The 16,495-nt window shown below is 54.8% G+C and overlaps 1 protein-coding gene across 3 annotated transcripts in view; it reads right to left on the bottom strand.

Annotated features, from left to right (window-relative positions):
• Positions 1-337: 337 nt before the first annotated feature.
• WHRN (whirlin) overlaps positions 338-16,495 on the bottom strand; it is a 57,638-nt gene continuing 41,480 nt past the window's right edge. The window contains exons 4-13 of one of the 3 annotated variants that reach the window (XM_052815535.1): positions 14,966-15,168; positions 14,527-14,563; positions 12,968-13,180; positions 12,420-12,632; positions 10,525-10,557; positions 5,301-5,372; positions 4,297-4,894; positions 2,644-2,822; positions 1,847-1,969; positions 338-1,094 (exon numbers count right to left, since the gene is read on the bottom strand). In XM_052815535.1, the coding sequence (XP_052671495.1) occupies positions 912-1,094; positions 1,847-1,969; positions 2,644-2,822; positions 4,297-4,894; positions 5,301-5,372; positions 10,525-10,557; positions 12,420-12,632; positions 12,968-13,180; positions 14,527-14,563; positions 14,966-15,168 (1,854 nt within the window). In that variant the 3' untranslated portion in view covers positions 338-911. The remainder of the gene's footprint in view (positions 1,095-1,846; positions 1,970-2,643; positions 2,823-4,296; positions 4,895-5,300; positions 5,373-10,524; positions 10,558-12,419; positions 12,633-12,967; positions 13,181-14,526; positions 14,564-14,965; positions 15,169-16,495) is intronic. The other 2 variants (XM_052815536.1, XM_052815537.1) reach the window with 2 other exon arrangements.

Below are 16,495 nucleotides of genomic sequence, written 5' to 3'. Positions count from 1 at the left end.
GGGAACGGGAACGGGAACGGGGATGACCCTGGCAAGGGATGGGATGGGGATGGGATGGGATGGGAATGGGGATGGCCCTGGCAGGGGATGGGATGGGATGGGGATGGGGATGGGGATGGCCCTGGCAGGGGATGGGATGGGAATGGGGATGGGGATGGCCCTGGCAGGGGATGGAGCATCCCCTCCCCCAGGGATGGGGCCGTTTTGCCCAGCCGTGACACCCATCACCACCACACTCCGACCTGCCCTGCTGGTGCCAGGGTGTCCCGTTGGCACCCCTGCCCCTTACCTTCCTATCCCCCCATGTCCCGGCCCCAAAGAAGCCCCCACAGAGCCGGCCTTTTTCTAACCTGATAGATTTATTGAAAAATTAAAAGCACAAGCTCTGTATATATAAATAGGATGATGTTGCCAGCAATGTACAAGGCCTCCAGTTGCTCTCTTTGCATCCCCACCTGTGGCCCGGCGAGCACCCGAGGGAGCAATGACCACCCGAAAAACCCACCAGCCTGAGCCACAGGCCCACCTTGCTCCGCGGCTGGCACTCAAATGACAGTGGGGACAACCAGACCTCTGCCATCCTCCTGCCCTGTTCCCCAGCCTCGCCAAGGGGGAGAGGGTGTTCCCGAAGGGCAGCACCCCCCCCCCCCCCCCCGAGAGGACAGGTATGGAGACTTTAAGGGATGTGCACTGATTTCTGCCCGTTCTCAGCCTGCCCTACCCAGGCAGTGAGAGTCTGCGGTGGGTGAGGGGACATTTGGGGACAAGCTGGGGGTGTCTGCGCGTGCGGGGTGGCGCAGCGGGCGAGGGCTCTGCGTGGTGGGATGCTGCCTTCACACCTCGGCGCTGCCTTTCATCCCCGTTCAGGTGCTCCCCGTCCCAAGCCACGCTCCCAAAACCCATTCGGGTTCCTAAAGGGCGACGTTGAATTCTGTGACCAAGAAATCAATGTAGTCCTTTTCCTTCAGCTTGAAGGCTTCAGCGATGATACGGGCAGCTTCCCGATGCTCTTTGCCTCGTAGCCCCGTGCCATTCACCTCCAAAATGACGTGGCCCACCTTCAGCTTCCCGCAGTTGTGTGCTGAGCCCCCACGCTGCAGGAGAAAGGTGGTCAGCTCATGCTCCCGCCACCCCCCGGCTCAACCCAGGGATGAAATACAGGTGGTTTGGGAAAAATAGGAAGTATTTCATTTCCATCATATTCACCCTGACCTGGTGTTTGCCAGGTCAGGGTGAACATGATGGAAATTAAACATTTCACATTTCAGAAAGAGGGGATGAATTTGGCTTCGCTCCTGCTTGCTCCTGGAGCGCAGCGCCAGCTGGGATGGCCAAGAATAACCAAGGCGCAGTCAGCTCTGCTTTTCTTTTGCTGTAAATAATTTGAATTTTGCCCCAAGTAAACAGCAGAGGAAACGGTGCAGGGAGACAGCTCCCAAGGGCTCAGTTCCCCAGCTATCATCCACCATTCCCCCTCTCCAATCCTCTATCTGAGCAGAAAAAGGGAGTTTCCAGACATCTGGAGACACCAGCCAAGCTTTCAGGGCTGCCCAGACCCCCTCTGAAATGTCTGCAGCGAATCCTTGGCTCCCAGGACGTGCCTTATAGTATGGGATCATCCACGGGACACAAATGGAATCCTCGGCAACGCCCTCCCAGCAGAATGATGCCTCTGATGTCTGGGGAGATGCAGGGCTATAGGAGGGGGAAAGCACACCTCCAAAATCCCCCCTGGGGCACGGCTGGCACTGCGCTCTGGCCGTGGCTGAAGGGCTTTCCTGAGTCGGTCCAGGGAGGAGAGGGATAGGATGTGTATCAAGTTCTTCCCATTCTCAGCCTGCCCTACCTGGATGGTGACGATGCGGGGCAGCGGCTGCCGCGTGTTTGCTCCACCCTCGATGGCGATCCCCAAGGTCGGTGCGCTCTTGGACACTCGGATCAGACACGACGTGGGCTCCAGGAGCCCTGGCTGCAGGGAGAGACGGCAGCACTGCTGAGGGAGGCCAGGCACCATTTGCCTGTCCCGATCCCTCGGCCGGGGCCCCACGGCAGGCTTCCATGCGAAAGGGACAGACGCGCTGCCTGCGGTTGCTCTCTGACTCCTGACATCCAAGATCGCAACCGTGTGCAGGTCTGGAAGGGCTTGGGGAGGAGCAGAGCAGCTCTCCGACTGCCTGCTTAAGCCCCTCAACTTTGCCACCACCAGAAACCCTCCAATTTACTTCTGATACCTGATGCCATCTTCCCTTCCAGGTGACAGGTGACTTTACTCATGGGACACTGTGTCCTGCGGACGTCCCCTCAGAGCCAGGAACTCTGCCATGTCCCAAGCAGCTGCTTGCTGGAGCTGGGAGGGACCGGATTTACCCAGGATGGAGTGAATCAGCCCTACAGTGCCCCTCTCAGCTGCTCCTGGCTCCCTTCCCCACAGCTCAGCCCACCAGCAAGCTCACTCAGCTTATTAAACAAGAGGATCAATGACCCATCAAAGCACAAAAGAGGGGTTGCTGCCCACAGGCAGAGGGAGCAGAACCGGCAGACAGCCGGACGAGGCAGCAGAAAGCAGCACTGCCCCTTGGCAGCCCCAGATGCCCACCTCCCACGCATGGCAGCAGCCCAAGGCCCCTGGGCACCCAGCCTCACCGGCTTGGCGGCCCCTTCTGCCGCCCCCTCGCTCCTCACGGCCTCCTTGAGGCTTCGGCTTTTCCCAGGGACCGGCTGCCGGTTCTTGTCCTTGCTGCTCATCTCGACCTCCCCGATGTCCACCCCGCTGTCCTCGCTGAGGGTCTGCCCGCTGTCCGACAGCTGGGAGAGCGTGGAGGCTGGGGAAAGATGAGGGCTGTTAGAGGTTAGGCAGCACAGCTCTGTGGCCAGCCGAGCACCCACAGGGCCACGTACCAGAGGGAGGACATCTCACCCGCTCCCAGGGCTGGGCAGGTTCCCTGGGATTTAGACCTGGACTTCAGAGGGGGTTTCCCAGGTGGACCCCTGCTGAAGAGCAGAGCTGTGCACAGGAACAAGTGGCCTCAAACCCAGGTCCAGCTTCCAACCCAGATCCCGAACTGGGATGGAGGGAGAGGGTAACGAGTTCAGGGATCCTGCTGGAGGCCAGTTTGAGCCAGCCCATGCTCAACACCAGGGTCTGGGAGGAGATGGGACAGACCTGAGCAAAAAGCTGCCAGGCAGGAGCCTTCTCCACTTCAAGGATGAAGACTCTGAGCGCAGATCGAGACTCTGCCCCTGGAAACGAGTGTCAGGAACAAGGGTATGACAGCACCTGCAGAGGGCTGAGGCTCCAGGAAATCGGCTCTGGGACCTGGGGGTCACACTGCTGACACCCCTCGGGCAGGATCCGGCCTCCCTTCAGTGTCAGAGGCAGGCCCTCCAGCGCCTCACTCATTACCGAGATTAATGAACTAATTGCAGTGGGAGGACAGTGCCACAGGAGGGCGACAATGCCACTCACACGGGGTCCCACGGAGCCTGGACGCAAACAGGGGATTTCGAAGGGGGCTCACGGGGGCTCAGGGATGCTGTGGGTACCCCCAGCCCCAATGGGTCTCAGCCGAAAGCAGAGCCCACCCTCCTGGGCACCCTCAGGGCTCCAGGACCACCCTTCCCACTCCCGCTGGACCACAGCCATTTGCTGAGGGACCTGTGGAGCCCAGCATGCTCCTCCCTCGCTTTCACTCCTTTTTCCTGGGATATGCTAAGGATAAATCTGGCCCCCAAGCTCTGTGTGGCCACCATCAAAATTCTTTTTTCCCCCAATCTGGAGTTAATGTGAAAATCCCAGAATTTCTTTTTTTCTTTTAAAACTCCACTTGAAGCAGATTTTATTAACTAATACAGCAAAGCCCACACAAGAGAGAAGTTGCAATCAGCTGCCTAACAGAGCTTGGTCTTTAAGCAAAGGTCAGCCTGAATTGCACTGGAAACCCAGGGAAGCTTTGAAGAGCGTGCTGAATGCCAATGGGGAGGTGGCTGCCCTGTTTCAGAGATTAACACCGCTACTGCTGATAACACTGCGGAGGGCTTTATGCGTTTCCTGGATTTTCACTTTTTGCCCTTGCGGCCCCTCCCTGGCAGGTGCTGCCAGCCCACATCCCCACCTGGAAGGGGGAAGCCCTGCAACCAAGCCTGCCGCTCAGGCAGGGACCTGCAGCCTGATGCAGCCCTCCCTCTTCCAACTCCTCTGGTTCCTGCCCTCGAGATCTGTCTCTTTGCCCGTTTCTCTCTCTCGGAACACCCCTGAGAGGGTTTTTTTCACCCCATGGCTGATAACGTGACACCCACCTCTGGCCTGGGGCAAGGGCCTCACTTCGTTGACGTCGGGCTCGCTGTTGGGTTGGTGCACCTCCACCATGATGAAATGCTGGTTGGCCATGGCCTGCGGGCTGCCCTTGTCCGGTGGAGGGGGTGCCGGGTGGGGTGGGGGAGGAGGAGGGGACGGGGAAGGGGGGCTCTGAAGCCCACCGGCTGCAGGGCCATCTGGGGGTGGGCTCTTCAGCCTCGTTGGGGACTGGACCCTGGGGAAGGGACCGATGGGGTGCTGGCTGACCAAGGATAGCTGGGCATCCATTTGCCTCCTGGAGCTGTGCAGGGCCGGGGAAATGGTAGCATAGATAGCGCTCGGGGCAGACTCCTCGGTGGATGTGGTAGCAGTGGAGGTCATGCTGACCGTGTCCTTCTCGGGGTGGCCAGGAGGGGGACTGGGGTTTCGGGGGGCCACGAAGAAAAGGCCTGACTGAGACGACTCGGAGGAAGGGCGCTTGGGCTTGTCTTTCCCTGGGTTCCTGTGCTGGGCAGCAGAGGGGTCCAGCATCTGAGGGGCTGAAGGAGGAGGCGGAGGCTTGAAGTTGGGTGGTTCATCTGGGAAGGAGGAGATATCATCCTGCCAGACCAAGAACAGAAGCCTTTAGGACACCATGCCCAGCTGCGAGAACTTCCCCAGGCTCACAGTCACCTGCATCTGCCTTCTCACAGTGACCATGGCAAGATAAGCTGATTTTCATAGAAACGCCTTTCTGACCTTACTGGCAATAAGAATATGACTCACAAATGAGGACAATTAGAGGACAAACTACCCAACTTTTGCTCTGGTTTGCACAGATGCTACTCCTATTCAGACAGCCAGAATCCTTCTTCCCAACTGGTCTGATTAATTCGCTTCAGTGACTGCAGTGACATCCAGGGGCAGGTGATGTAGCAAAGAGCTACAGAAGTTGAGGCAAAACTTGGTATCATCACTTTGCCTCCAGCTCCCCACCGAGGCACAGCAGCATGGTGCAGCGTCTTACCAGGGAGATGTCCGGCAGGGTGTTGACGCTACTTTGGTGGCCGTCTCCACCTTCCTCCAATTCTGACGTGTTCTGATAGGGCAAAGAAGGAGAGAAAACCAGGTCACAGCAGCAAGGAGCAACCACCACAGTACCAGCATGACAGGGAACATGCAGAGTGATACAGAGCATTGCCCACCCCACCCCCCCCCCAAGGCCAGACTTTCACCCAAAGGTTTTGGTTTCCTGGGAAGTTCCCTAGAGACTCACATGTATGAGCAAAGCAACTTGGGAAACCGACTCTGCCAAGCTAAGAAGCATGCTCAAAGCATGCTGTGAACCTGACCTACTAGGGCAATTTCCTCTGTAGCAGAGGAGCATGCTCCTCTTAACTCAAATCCCACCTCCTGCTGTTTAACTTGGAGGGAGGGAGGAACCAGCTCTGAGGGCTGCAGGTTCAACACCTGGATCTTTTCCGGGAGAAGGGCAATGAAAAAGTTTAAAACTTCCCCTCCTTGCAAACCAGAGCAGTCGGTCTCAGATGCAAACAGAAGCCACTGCCACTGCCTTCCCTTTATGAGTCAAAATGTCATTAGAAAATGTCACAACACAGCTCTGAACACATCACAGCTCCAGAAATCAAGAAGGGCTTTGGGAATCTGTCAGTCTGTCTGCGCAGGGGCAGCTGTCAATCGGGAGGGACCCAAGGAGAGGACACGGATACAGTCAAGCAGAGCAAACAGGCACCCTGGCTAACAGCAGGGATGGCAGAACTGGGGGTGTGCAGTGGAGGCTGGGTGTGGAGCTCTGCCCTGGCAAGCCATGCCTGGCCTGGCACTGGACGGGCCTGAACCCAGCTGGTCCTGAGTCTAGCCCAGAGCCATGGCTCTGCTGCTGGCTTTGCCCCAGGCAGACACGAGGTACTCTCCTGGGGGATGCTCTGCCAGTGGTGCACAGCCCCAGCTCCGTCTGGTTCCCCTGCAAGGCCCTGTAAGAGCAAAACCAGAGTCAGCAACCCCTTCCCACAGTAACTCCTGATCTGGAGAGGTGCTGCTGCTGCTCAGAAACAGTGTACTTCGTTTCTGTCACGTTCACAGGGATGTTTGTTCATTTGTGCTGGAATGGGCAGGGTACAGTTTGTGTTTAACTGTGTGTTATTTATTGCAGGGTAAACAACTGATTAGTTGAAATGCTGGTGTGCATCTGCATTTCCCCCATCTGCTGGAGGCTGCTGCTGTGCCTGTAAGATGTTAGTGTCCCAAAATAGACATGGGAGACAATTAAAAGCATTAGAGAAGCAGCAAAAACATTGATGGAAAGTGCTTTTATGTCTGTGGCTTCAGAAGGAACCCTGGAAAATGAGAACTAAAAGAAATGGCTTGTTTAGAGTGACAGATAAAATATTAGCTTGGGAAACAACTCCTTCCTCTGATGAAGGTTGATTTCTTCATCAATTAATCCATGTAAAGGCAGGTGGCTGTTGAAAAAGAAACATCCCCTATCCCTTCTTAAGTTACTGACCATGTGGCCAAGCCAGGGCAAAGACAGATTTGGCTGAAACACATGGCAGCAACAACAGAAAGATCAGGCTTCAGCCAGTCCTGACATGCCACAGGACTGTGCAAATCCAAGCGCTGGCATGAAGGATGGGGGGATACTGTATGTCTGAGGCTGGAGGAAGACACAGGTAGGGCTATTTCAAAAGCGACCTGCCTTCATATTGATTAAAATGACCATGAACTTCTCTGTGCTGTGCATGCATTAGCAATAGGTCTTCAGATTTAATTGAAGTACCAATGGGTTCAAAAGCTCGAGTGCCGTTATGTCCCTGCATGACACCAAGGAGCAGAAATGCTCAGCTGGACAAAATGCAGCACTGGGTAAACTGCACCAAACTGCACCAGTGTACTCACCACAGAGCTCCCTCCTTTTGCAGTCGTTTCCTCTAATGAGAAAGTTGTTCTGCAGAAAGCTGCCCAAGTATCACTTTCCCCCTGCTCCAGCCCCCCTCCAGATGCTGCCCAGAGCCTTTAATCCAGCCAAATGGCTGCATGCACAAGGAAAGGAGCCAAGGCGGAGATGGTGGCATTTCAGCACCAGCCTGGCCGCATTTGAGAGGATCTCAGCTGTGTCCCTAACCCTTCCCTCTCCAGCCCTGCCTCTGCCAGCCTCACCGTGCCTCCAGGGGTTCACTGAGCTCTCGGCAAATGCCTGAGGACCAGATCCCTGCAATACGACCAGGAGCAGACTGCCATCAAACAGTCATAGTCACATCGCTGCTAAAAAGAGGAGAGTCTGCCCGATGCCCCGCTAAAATCCGCCAGTGCCATGTCCCCCAGTCCTGCCACTGAACTCTGTGCCCATCACCATGACATCAAGCCCAACCCTGAGCACATCACATGTCGTGTCCCAGTCCCGGCCACATAGCTAGGACCAGTCTGCACTCAGACATGAATCCTTCTGGCAAACAGAGGCCAGCTGCACCCTGTGCCCTCCCCGCCAGCCCAGAGAGATGGCCCTAATCCTGCTGCCCCGGCTCTGCTCTCCCTGAACAGCCAGGGACACTAATACTGCTCATCTTCTTCAAGGCACTTTTTTTCTGCTGCAGTGTGCAAGCAGGAGATTTGCCTTTCCCCAGCTTAGTACTTTTGGGGCAAAAAGCAATTAAATAGAAATTGCTCTGGGCTATAAAATGTAATGGCTTTTAAGCTGAGCACATTTCCTTTCAGCAATTGGCTATTTTAAGACTGTGCTTTCCTGGATTTCCCTTGAAAGACCCATCGAAGCCACGTGCCACTGCTCTGAAAAATGAGTATTTATTGAGGAGGCTGCTCCCTCCTACTGACTCTCTGCTCCTTTGCCCCATCTATTTTCTAGTTATTTATAGAAACTGGAGGCCAGGCGAGGCCCTTCCAGCCCCTCTGCAGGGTACAGCTGGAAAACTTTTGTCCTTCCTATCCTGCATGGGGTCCACGGCAGGAGCGATGGAGCTGGAGAGCATCTTTCAGACAAGCAGCCAGTTACCATTTGCAGATTAAGTGGTGGAGAAACTGTCACCTCCCTGGGGAATACAAGCCAACCCTTAATTAACCTCACAGCTCCAAATGAGTCCCTTATTTTCCAGTTACTGCTAACGAGAGCTTTGCAAAGCTACTCAGCCTGAGTCCCGCAGGGTTTAAATTTTGAACAATGGCACCAGTCTGAGAATAAACCCAGCTTTCCTCCTCTCCCCTTCCCTCTCCCACCCCAGAATGCACCCGCAGGGCTGGAGGAGCCCCACAGCCCCTGGCTCTGCCCCAGCCTGAGCACAGACCTCTCTGACTTCGGAGGCTCTGAGGGTGATGCAATGATCCACATGGTGACTTCACTCTGTCCCTATCCTCATCTCCTGAAAGGATCATGCCAAGCACATGGGAACCCTCCATATGAGATGTCTGTGCCTGTCCTGGAGGAGGTCAGAGGACAGCTGGAAGCTGGAGCAGCTCTGTAATGGGGGACATAGGTGAGGAAGATGTCCCCTGTTTCTCTGCTCTCGTTCTGCTCTCCCTCTGGGGACACAGAGATCATCTGTCACCTGCCAAAGAGCCTGTGGGCTCTTGTGCTTGAGATTCACTTTCCAGAGAGAGGAACAGCTCAGTGCCATCCTCTCCTTACTTATACTTCTTGTGAAACGGAGACCAAAGACAGACGGGCTAGCAACTCAACTGGGTCACTGCACTGGGCCCAATCCTGCAAGCTTCAGGGAGCTGGGAGCAAGTCAGTGCCTGTGGAATCAGGCCCTGGGAGAATAAGGCACCTTTGGATGGCAGCGTCTTTGCTAGGAGGCAGTGGAGAAGAAAAACTAAATCAATGGGGATTTCAGTTCCTTAATCCTAACAATGAGGTCTGGGGAGGAGGCAGGGACAAAGGAAATGCTGGACTGCCTTGCTTGTAAGCAATTAGAAATTCATACTGCTCTGATCAGACAAGTTGCATCCAATTATTGCAGTCTACAATTAACCTCTGCTTTGCAGGACTCACCTTGAGATCCAAGATTTACAGGAGGTGATAGTGACACTTAGATTGGCAGACACACATTATCCGTGGGTAGCACCATCAAACACAGCTTTGTCTCATCTCTGAGTATCCTTCAAGCATCCCATAATGGAATCACTTTTCGCATGGCAGGTCCTGATCAGCCTCACACTGGTTATTTTTGGCTGACCCCTGGAGAACTGATGGGACAGGGGGCCTGGTCTAGTGTCACTGCCTTTGGTCATGAAGCCAAAGAAATACGCATCCCACAGGTCAGGGTGCCTGCAATAAACTCAGCCTGGGAACAGTACAGCTATCCTCTTCCAGATCAGTGCCATTCCCAGAGGGATGTGGCTTTTGGGCTGGGTTCACAGCTATCAGAAGTCCTCTCTCCCAAAGCAGTACTAGCAGCTCTCAGCTCCACCACTTGCTGTGTGTGCTTAACCCACTGATGCCCGTGATTTCCTCCCAGACAAGGAGGAGGGAATGGACTCCACACCACAGAGCTGCGCTGCCAGGGACAAGCCTGCAGCTCTTCTCAGCTTCCTCCCAACCTAGAGCTCTGTCATGACAATGGGATTTCTGAGGCTCTCCCCACATCCATGTCTAGCCTTTCTAAAGTCTGTGTGAGGATTTCTCCAAGGCTGAACATGCACAACGCGACTACACCGACCCCTCCTGCGCTGGAGCACAGATTTTTGCAGACGCAAAGCCCATAGGGAAAGTTCTCCCCCATCCCTGAGGATGCATGACGGGATGTGACCAGCCTACTGGTATTTAGTCAGGGTGCCCATCCAGCAAGACAGCACAGCAGCAGGTAGAGCAGGCAACAAGGCAGGAAGGGCAGTATGGGGTCCATCGGGCATCAAGGCTGCTGGTCCTTCTAAAACCCCAGCCCTGAGCTGTCAGTGGCACTCAGGGCTTTAGTGCAAGCAGAACACTGGTACCAGCTGGGTTTGGTTCAAGGCTGAGTCTTTTCTGCACTGCAGCACCAAGGCCTGCAGCCGTGCTGCTGAGCTGGGGAAAGGAACTCTGGAATGGCTCAGCAGAGCCACAGGAAGAAAAGGCAGAGACTGGTGAAACGAGGCGGCTGTTCACGTGGCTGAGCCGCATGCTGGCCCCTGGACGGCCCGTACCCGCCTCCCGCCCGACGCACATTCACACGCACTCTCAACCCATCTACTATGGCAACCGCAGTACTCAAGCTCCCCGTCTCGCTGACAGCCCCTACCTCCATCAGGTCTATTAGCCACAAGAGCCGCTCCTGGGGACGTGCGAGGGGAAAAGCAGATTAAAACAAGCATAAAAGCGAAAACATAACATCAGGGAGGATGCAGAACAAATGAGCGAGACAAGCAAATCCTGGCACAATGCATCCCTCCTCCCCCAAAACCCACCCTGCAGAATCCACATCCAGCTGCATCCAGTGCTGAATGTGAAGGCTGAAATGAGCCCCTCCTGCGAGAGGTGCTGGGGAGGGCAACAGCAGCAGGGGCTTAGGGCAGAAGAGGGCAGAGGAAACTGTTTGGGAGCTCTGCTCCTCTTCTCTCTCTCCTGCTAGCCGAGATAAGCACCCATCCACACGAGCTGCTGCTCTTGGCTTGGCAGTTGTTTTCAGCAAGCAGTGGTGACAACCATCTCAAGTGTTAGTGCTCCCAACACCCGAGGCAGAGCTCAGAGGGGTGTATGTTCTCACGCCCATGGAAAGAGGTGCCACGCTGCCAGGGAGGACCTGCAGTGTGACCAACGGACACAGGTTCTTGAAGGAAGCTCTTAAAACAGTGGTGCCCACTGTCTTCTCTGTGCCAAAACAGCACCCCGGCCTCCCTCCCCAGCCTCAGGGCTCGTGTGCCAGCTGGGGCTGGGCCATCACTCACGCACCAGGCCAAGCAGCCACGCTTGGCACATGGTGTCATGCAGCAGGAGGGAGAGCACAGTGCACCCAAAGCAAGTGGTACAGCCCCAGGCACAGAGATAGCATGGGAACAGGGTGTCGCGCTCAGCCCCCAAGTCCTGGCAGACCTGTGTTAGACCTCTGATACTTTGGAAAGATGTTCCCAGCAGGCCTTCAGAGAGCAGGGCAAAACTCGCTTTGTTTATCCTGATCCAGAAAGGATCTCACCGTAATCCATCCTGAACAGAGCAGATGGCTTTCCTATGGGTATTTGTGAAGTCAACGGGACAAAAACACAGCTCATACTCTGAAACTCTCTGAGGCCTCTTGGGAAGCTGGACCAAACTGCGTAGGCAGGAGCAAACTGTGTAGGCAGGCACAGTCCCAGGAAAGCCCCCCGCCTCTCCCCCCTGCTGGCTGTGTTGCCTGGGCCCTTCACAGCACAATCCCATGCGTCCTGGCTGTGGGCTGGTTTGCTTGCTGTTGAACTAGCAGAAAGCCCATTGTCATCTGCTCTTTTCATGAAGGTTTTTATTTCCAAGGTTGCTAATGCATTTATGATGAAAGGCATTTTATGGCTAGGAAATTAATTTTGGGGCTGTGTGCCTGCACACTCTGAGGTGATTACGATAACTTAATTAGATGGTGCGTGCAATGAAGGCTTGGCAGAGAGACGTGGGAGCGCTGCCGCTTAATGCTGGAGAGTGGGCAGGGGCTGGGACAGGATGCTGCCGGCCTGGCTGCTGCAGTCCCTGCTGGGACAGGGAGCAGGCAGCTAGTGTCTTTAAGGACGTGATTTAAAAGCGACAGCCATAGCTGGTGAATAGCGGCAGGCATGGTGTGGCAGTGACAAGTCGTGGAGATTTCTGTGTGGATGCAGCTGACGCTGCACAGTGGAGGTCCTGGAAGGGAGGCAGAGTTCCTCCCTTGCTGGGGACAAAGTGACACTTAGCACCAGGCCCAGCCCCCATGCAAGGGACAATAGCATCTCAGTCTCAGGGGCACAGAGATACCAAGTACGTGTCACTGCATCACCTCATTGCTTCTACAAATGACACTATTGCACCCTGCCTGCAAGGGAAAAAAAGCTTTGGGGGAATCCATCGGGGAAGCAGACTGAACAGGGTTTCCTGCGGGGTGAAATGCCTTTATAGCACTCCAGGGAAATGAGTTTGTTGTAGGCCTGCCAGGAGCAGGTGTTGAAAAAAACGGAACAGCCAGGAGGGACTTACCCGGGCTGAGCTGACAGTTGTGGCAGTGAAGTGGCTGCTGGAGGAAGAGACGGTGTCACTGTAGGACATCATAGAGTAGGAGTCGGTGCCGATGCTGAGCCCCGAGGGCTGACGTGCCTTCATGGACTCAATCTCTCTCTTCAGCACCAGGTTGTCGAAGCGGTCGAGGTCTTGCGGGGAGATCACACCCCGCACCTCTGAAAGCAGTGAGAACTGGGCCAGGCAGACAGACAACCAAAGAGAGGTTGGAGCACGGTCATATTCCTGGGTAGGTGAAGACCCATCCTCCCACACTGTTCAACAGTGGTAATGAGATGTACTGGCAGGTAACACATGAGGAGGTTTGGTCCTAAACTTTACCAGAACCTCCTCTGCCACTGAACACCAGCCTGTATCCCCCACAATATCCCACAACTGGATTTTGCTTTCATACCCTCACCCTTGACCCTGAGCAGATAACCTTGGAGGCATTGAGCCACACTGTGACAATGGCTCTGCTCAGTCCACCGGGTACAAGAAACTGGCCCTGATCCTGGTGTGGGCCTCACCTTAGCATGTGTGTTGAGTAGCTCGAAGAGTGCCATGACCAGAGCATCCACGGAGATGTTGCCTTCCTTATACTCATCAAGGTAATACCCCATGGTCGCCCGCTCCTGTTCATTCAGCAGGTGCCGTGCCTGTTCCTCCAGCATGACTCGGGTCTGGTTCACCATGCTGCTCAGCGTTACCTGGGAGCCGGCCAGGCCCCGGTAAAACACAGGCTGCAGAAGATAGGAGATAGGCTTTGGCCTGGGATGCCAAGAAATCAGCTGCTGAAAGGAAGGCAGCTGTCTCTCTGCTGAGACAGCTGGGCAGCATAGGCAGGACTGAGAACTGTCCCCTTGCTCTGGGCTCTGCCCACCAGCCCAAGCTGCCTGCGTTTCAGATCACCGCTCTCACCCAACTACCTGTGGCAAAGCTGGAAAGCGGGACTGGAAGGGGGATGCCAAGAATGACTGGAGACAGGTACCCCCAAGGATTCACCAGCACGGCCGCTCACTTAAGAGTCACTACTTGTCTGGGTAACTCCAGAGCCATGAGTTTATGCAGCACCAGTTGAATAAACAAAACGGCTTCCCAGCTCTGTTCAGCAAGCATGGATGCTGTCCCTTGACCAACTATTGATTTAACAGCAGCCTGTGTTCTTTCCTGGCAGACCTGGGGGAACTGGGGCCACAGGAGAGAGGCAAGCTTCCCATCTTGTGCAAAAGGCAGATTTGCCGCCGCTGCAAGCTTGAAGCAGACCCTGGTGAAGAAAGAGCCACTGGCAACCAAAGGAGTCCCAGGGAGAGACATGTCTGGCTGCAGATGAAAGGCTTTCTTTGAGAGGGATTTTTAAGAGGAGGGCCTTGCTGTTCCCCTCCCAGGCAGTGTTGCCACAGTCAGCGCAGGGATATGGAGCCAGACAAGACCCTGACGATCCCAGAGACACTGACAAGAGTTGAGGCTGGGGAGCATGTCTTGCCAGCGAACAGCACAAAGCCGTTATCAGTGAGAGCCACCTGTGAAACCTTGCTGCTTCATTTCCATTTAAAAGAAATGTGCTTTGCAAAGAGGTGTTTGGAGAAGACATGCTGGCACAGAGCTGCAGTCACAGCACTGGGTAAGTCCCTGCCACTGCTGCAGCCCTGCCACTGGCTGCTGTGCTGGAGAGGGCTGGCTCAGCTCTGCTTTGGGGTGGGAAAGATCCCAGGAACTGTCAGGACCCAGAGACAGCCACCATGTGGAAGACATCATGGTCTCCTCTGCAGGGTAGTGGAGGTCCCCACAGTCCTTGCCTGTGTGTGATCATTGCCCCTTGCCCATTAATGTGATCGCTCCCAGGCTAGGAGGCACCAGATGTGCTGCAGAACTAACTCACCAGCAGCACAGAAGAGGGGGTACGCATTATGTCACTGTTTGTAGAAACACAGCTGACAACATGAGGTGGGGAGGAGAAAGGCTAGAGTCCTCATAAAACTAGCATCCCTTTTATAATCAGGAGCACAAAGCCCTCCCTCCCATGGAAAATAAGAGACAACAATGGTGATTTTTTCACAAGGCATCAGGAAGGCCTGATATCTCTTACCCTGGCTGTCGCCTCCGCAGCATGGTCTCCCACTGCCCTGCGAGGAGGGAGAAGATCAGTGAGCACCCGGTGCCATATGCCCATCGCTCGTCACCTGAGGCCTGGTACAAGATCTGTTATGTACTCTCCTCTCTGTGCCTGTAAGCTAAAAGCTTCTAACCTGAGAGAACAAGGAAGGGGCAGCAGCATGTTGTCCAGACCTGATCCATCTTACAGGCCACAGATGCTGTCTTCTAAGCACTGGATATGGGGGCCACACACCTGAGCACCGGGGGTGCTCCCATCAACAGGTTGCCCGTGCACATTGCAGTGCATCAGGCTGCTGCCATTTCACGTGCTGGGGCTCCACACCCACCCTGGGTGACTGTGTGCACCCTACAGGAGCTCTGAGTTGACAGACCTACACAGCAAGCTTGCACGGGGTGTACCAAGCACATACCCTGCTGAGTTGACAAGGGTCTCTCCGATCTGGGAGCTTGCTATCCACCTGGTCTCGTCCACAGTGGTGCGGGCATGGGGCAGCCTCCCGATGTCCTTCACCGTCATGATGAGGTGGCGGGAAGACTTGAGCAGCTTCACCGCCTCGTCGTGGGGGATGCTGAGGAAGCTCCTGCCGTTCACCTCCAGGATCTGGTCTCCTACCTGCAGAGTCAGGATGGGGTGAGCCTGGCAGGCCCTAGGGGCTTTCCTGTTAGGAATATGCCTTCCTCTCCCACCAGGGAGGAGCTACTCAGTCTAACCCACCACCAAACTAGGGACACGGCAACTGGAGGGACCAAGAAAAATGAGGGAGAGGGGCCAATTGCTGGTGGCTGGAGACCAAGCACCCAAGCTGACAGCCAGGTCAGGACCTGGCTGTGAAGCCTAAAGGAGCCTGATTAGGATCCCAACTCAGACTAATCTGCCCAGTCTCCTCCATTAACTAGATCTGCAGACCAACTTGGTTAAAACAGCCCCCAAAGAATATCAAGACCTCCAGCCCCAATCCCTCCCACTGATCTGGGAGGCCAGGAACCATCTGCAGAAACCCCAAACCTCAGATCTCTGCGTGCAGCAGGGAGGGTTCAACTCGAGTGTCTCACCACAGTCTCCAACACTCTGTAAACTGTAGGACCTGAGACAGCTAGATTTCATCTCTCCTCTCCTTCTATTTCCTCCCCCGCTGCTCCCGAGAGCTTTCATTTTGTGGCCAGGGCCTTTGCTGTAATCAGGAGCTTCCCTGACAGCCCGGCCATGTTCAAGACACAGCACTCGTCTGGCATTTCCCCCTTCATCCCAGGTCCTCTTTCTCTTTGCTTCTAGGGCATTCAGTGCTACTCCTCCTCACTCCTGTATTACAATTCACCTTGTTTCTGATAAGCCACATCTTTGAAACTGCTCATTCATATCTTTGCTTAACCATAGGCTTCTGTTCAGCTCTGTCAAAACACAGTCTTAAGTTTGTTTATGCTGCAATGCAAGCAGAATGAGATGTTCCTTTAAATAACTCACCTCCATGTTGAAGGAGAAGAGGAGAAAAGAGGGAGGGGGGAGAATTTCTAAATTTAAGATAACAACATGGAGAGTCAATATGATCCTTTCAGTTCAGCCCATCTCATTCTGTCACTGGGTTAAGGAAGCCTCAGAGGACTGGGATTAATTCTCCAGACTCTTACTGCAGTGAGAAGCCATGATTAACCACTGCCAAGTCTGTGTGGTGGGCTGTGACTGCTGTCACCCAAGTTTCCCCCAGTGCTACCCAGAACTTTGCTGGGGTGAAAGCAGACATCAGGAGTACCACCAGCAATGCTCATCTCAGCGTAAAGCATGAGAGATCTGTCGACTGCTCCAGCAAGGAAGGGAAGCCAGTTGCTGGTCCGAGGAGGCAGCAGCTGATCCAGAAACCACAGTACAGCCCCTGCACTTCGACATTGCCTCTGTTTTATGCTACAGCCATGCTGAAGCTCACAAGAGCACAGGGCCAGAGCTT

This window comes from Harpia harpyja, chromosome 19 (genome assembly GCF_026419915.1).
Source record: "Harpia harpyja isolate bHarHar1 chromosome 19, bHarHar1 primary haplotype, whole genome shotgun sequence".
In the NCBI taxonomy this organism is placed as follows: domain Eukaryota; kingdom Metazoa; phylum Chordata; class Aves; order Accipitriformes; family Accipitridae; genus Harpia; species Harpia harpyja.
Note: the sequence above shows the minus strand (reverse complement) of the source record. Positions and strands in the feature narration are given on the sequence as shown.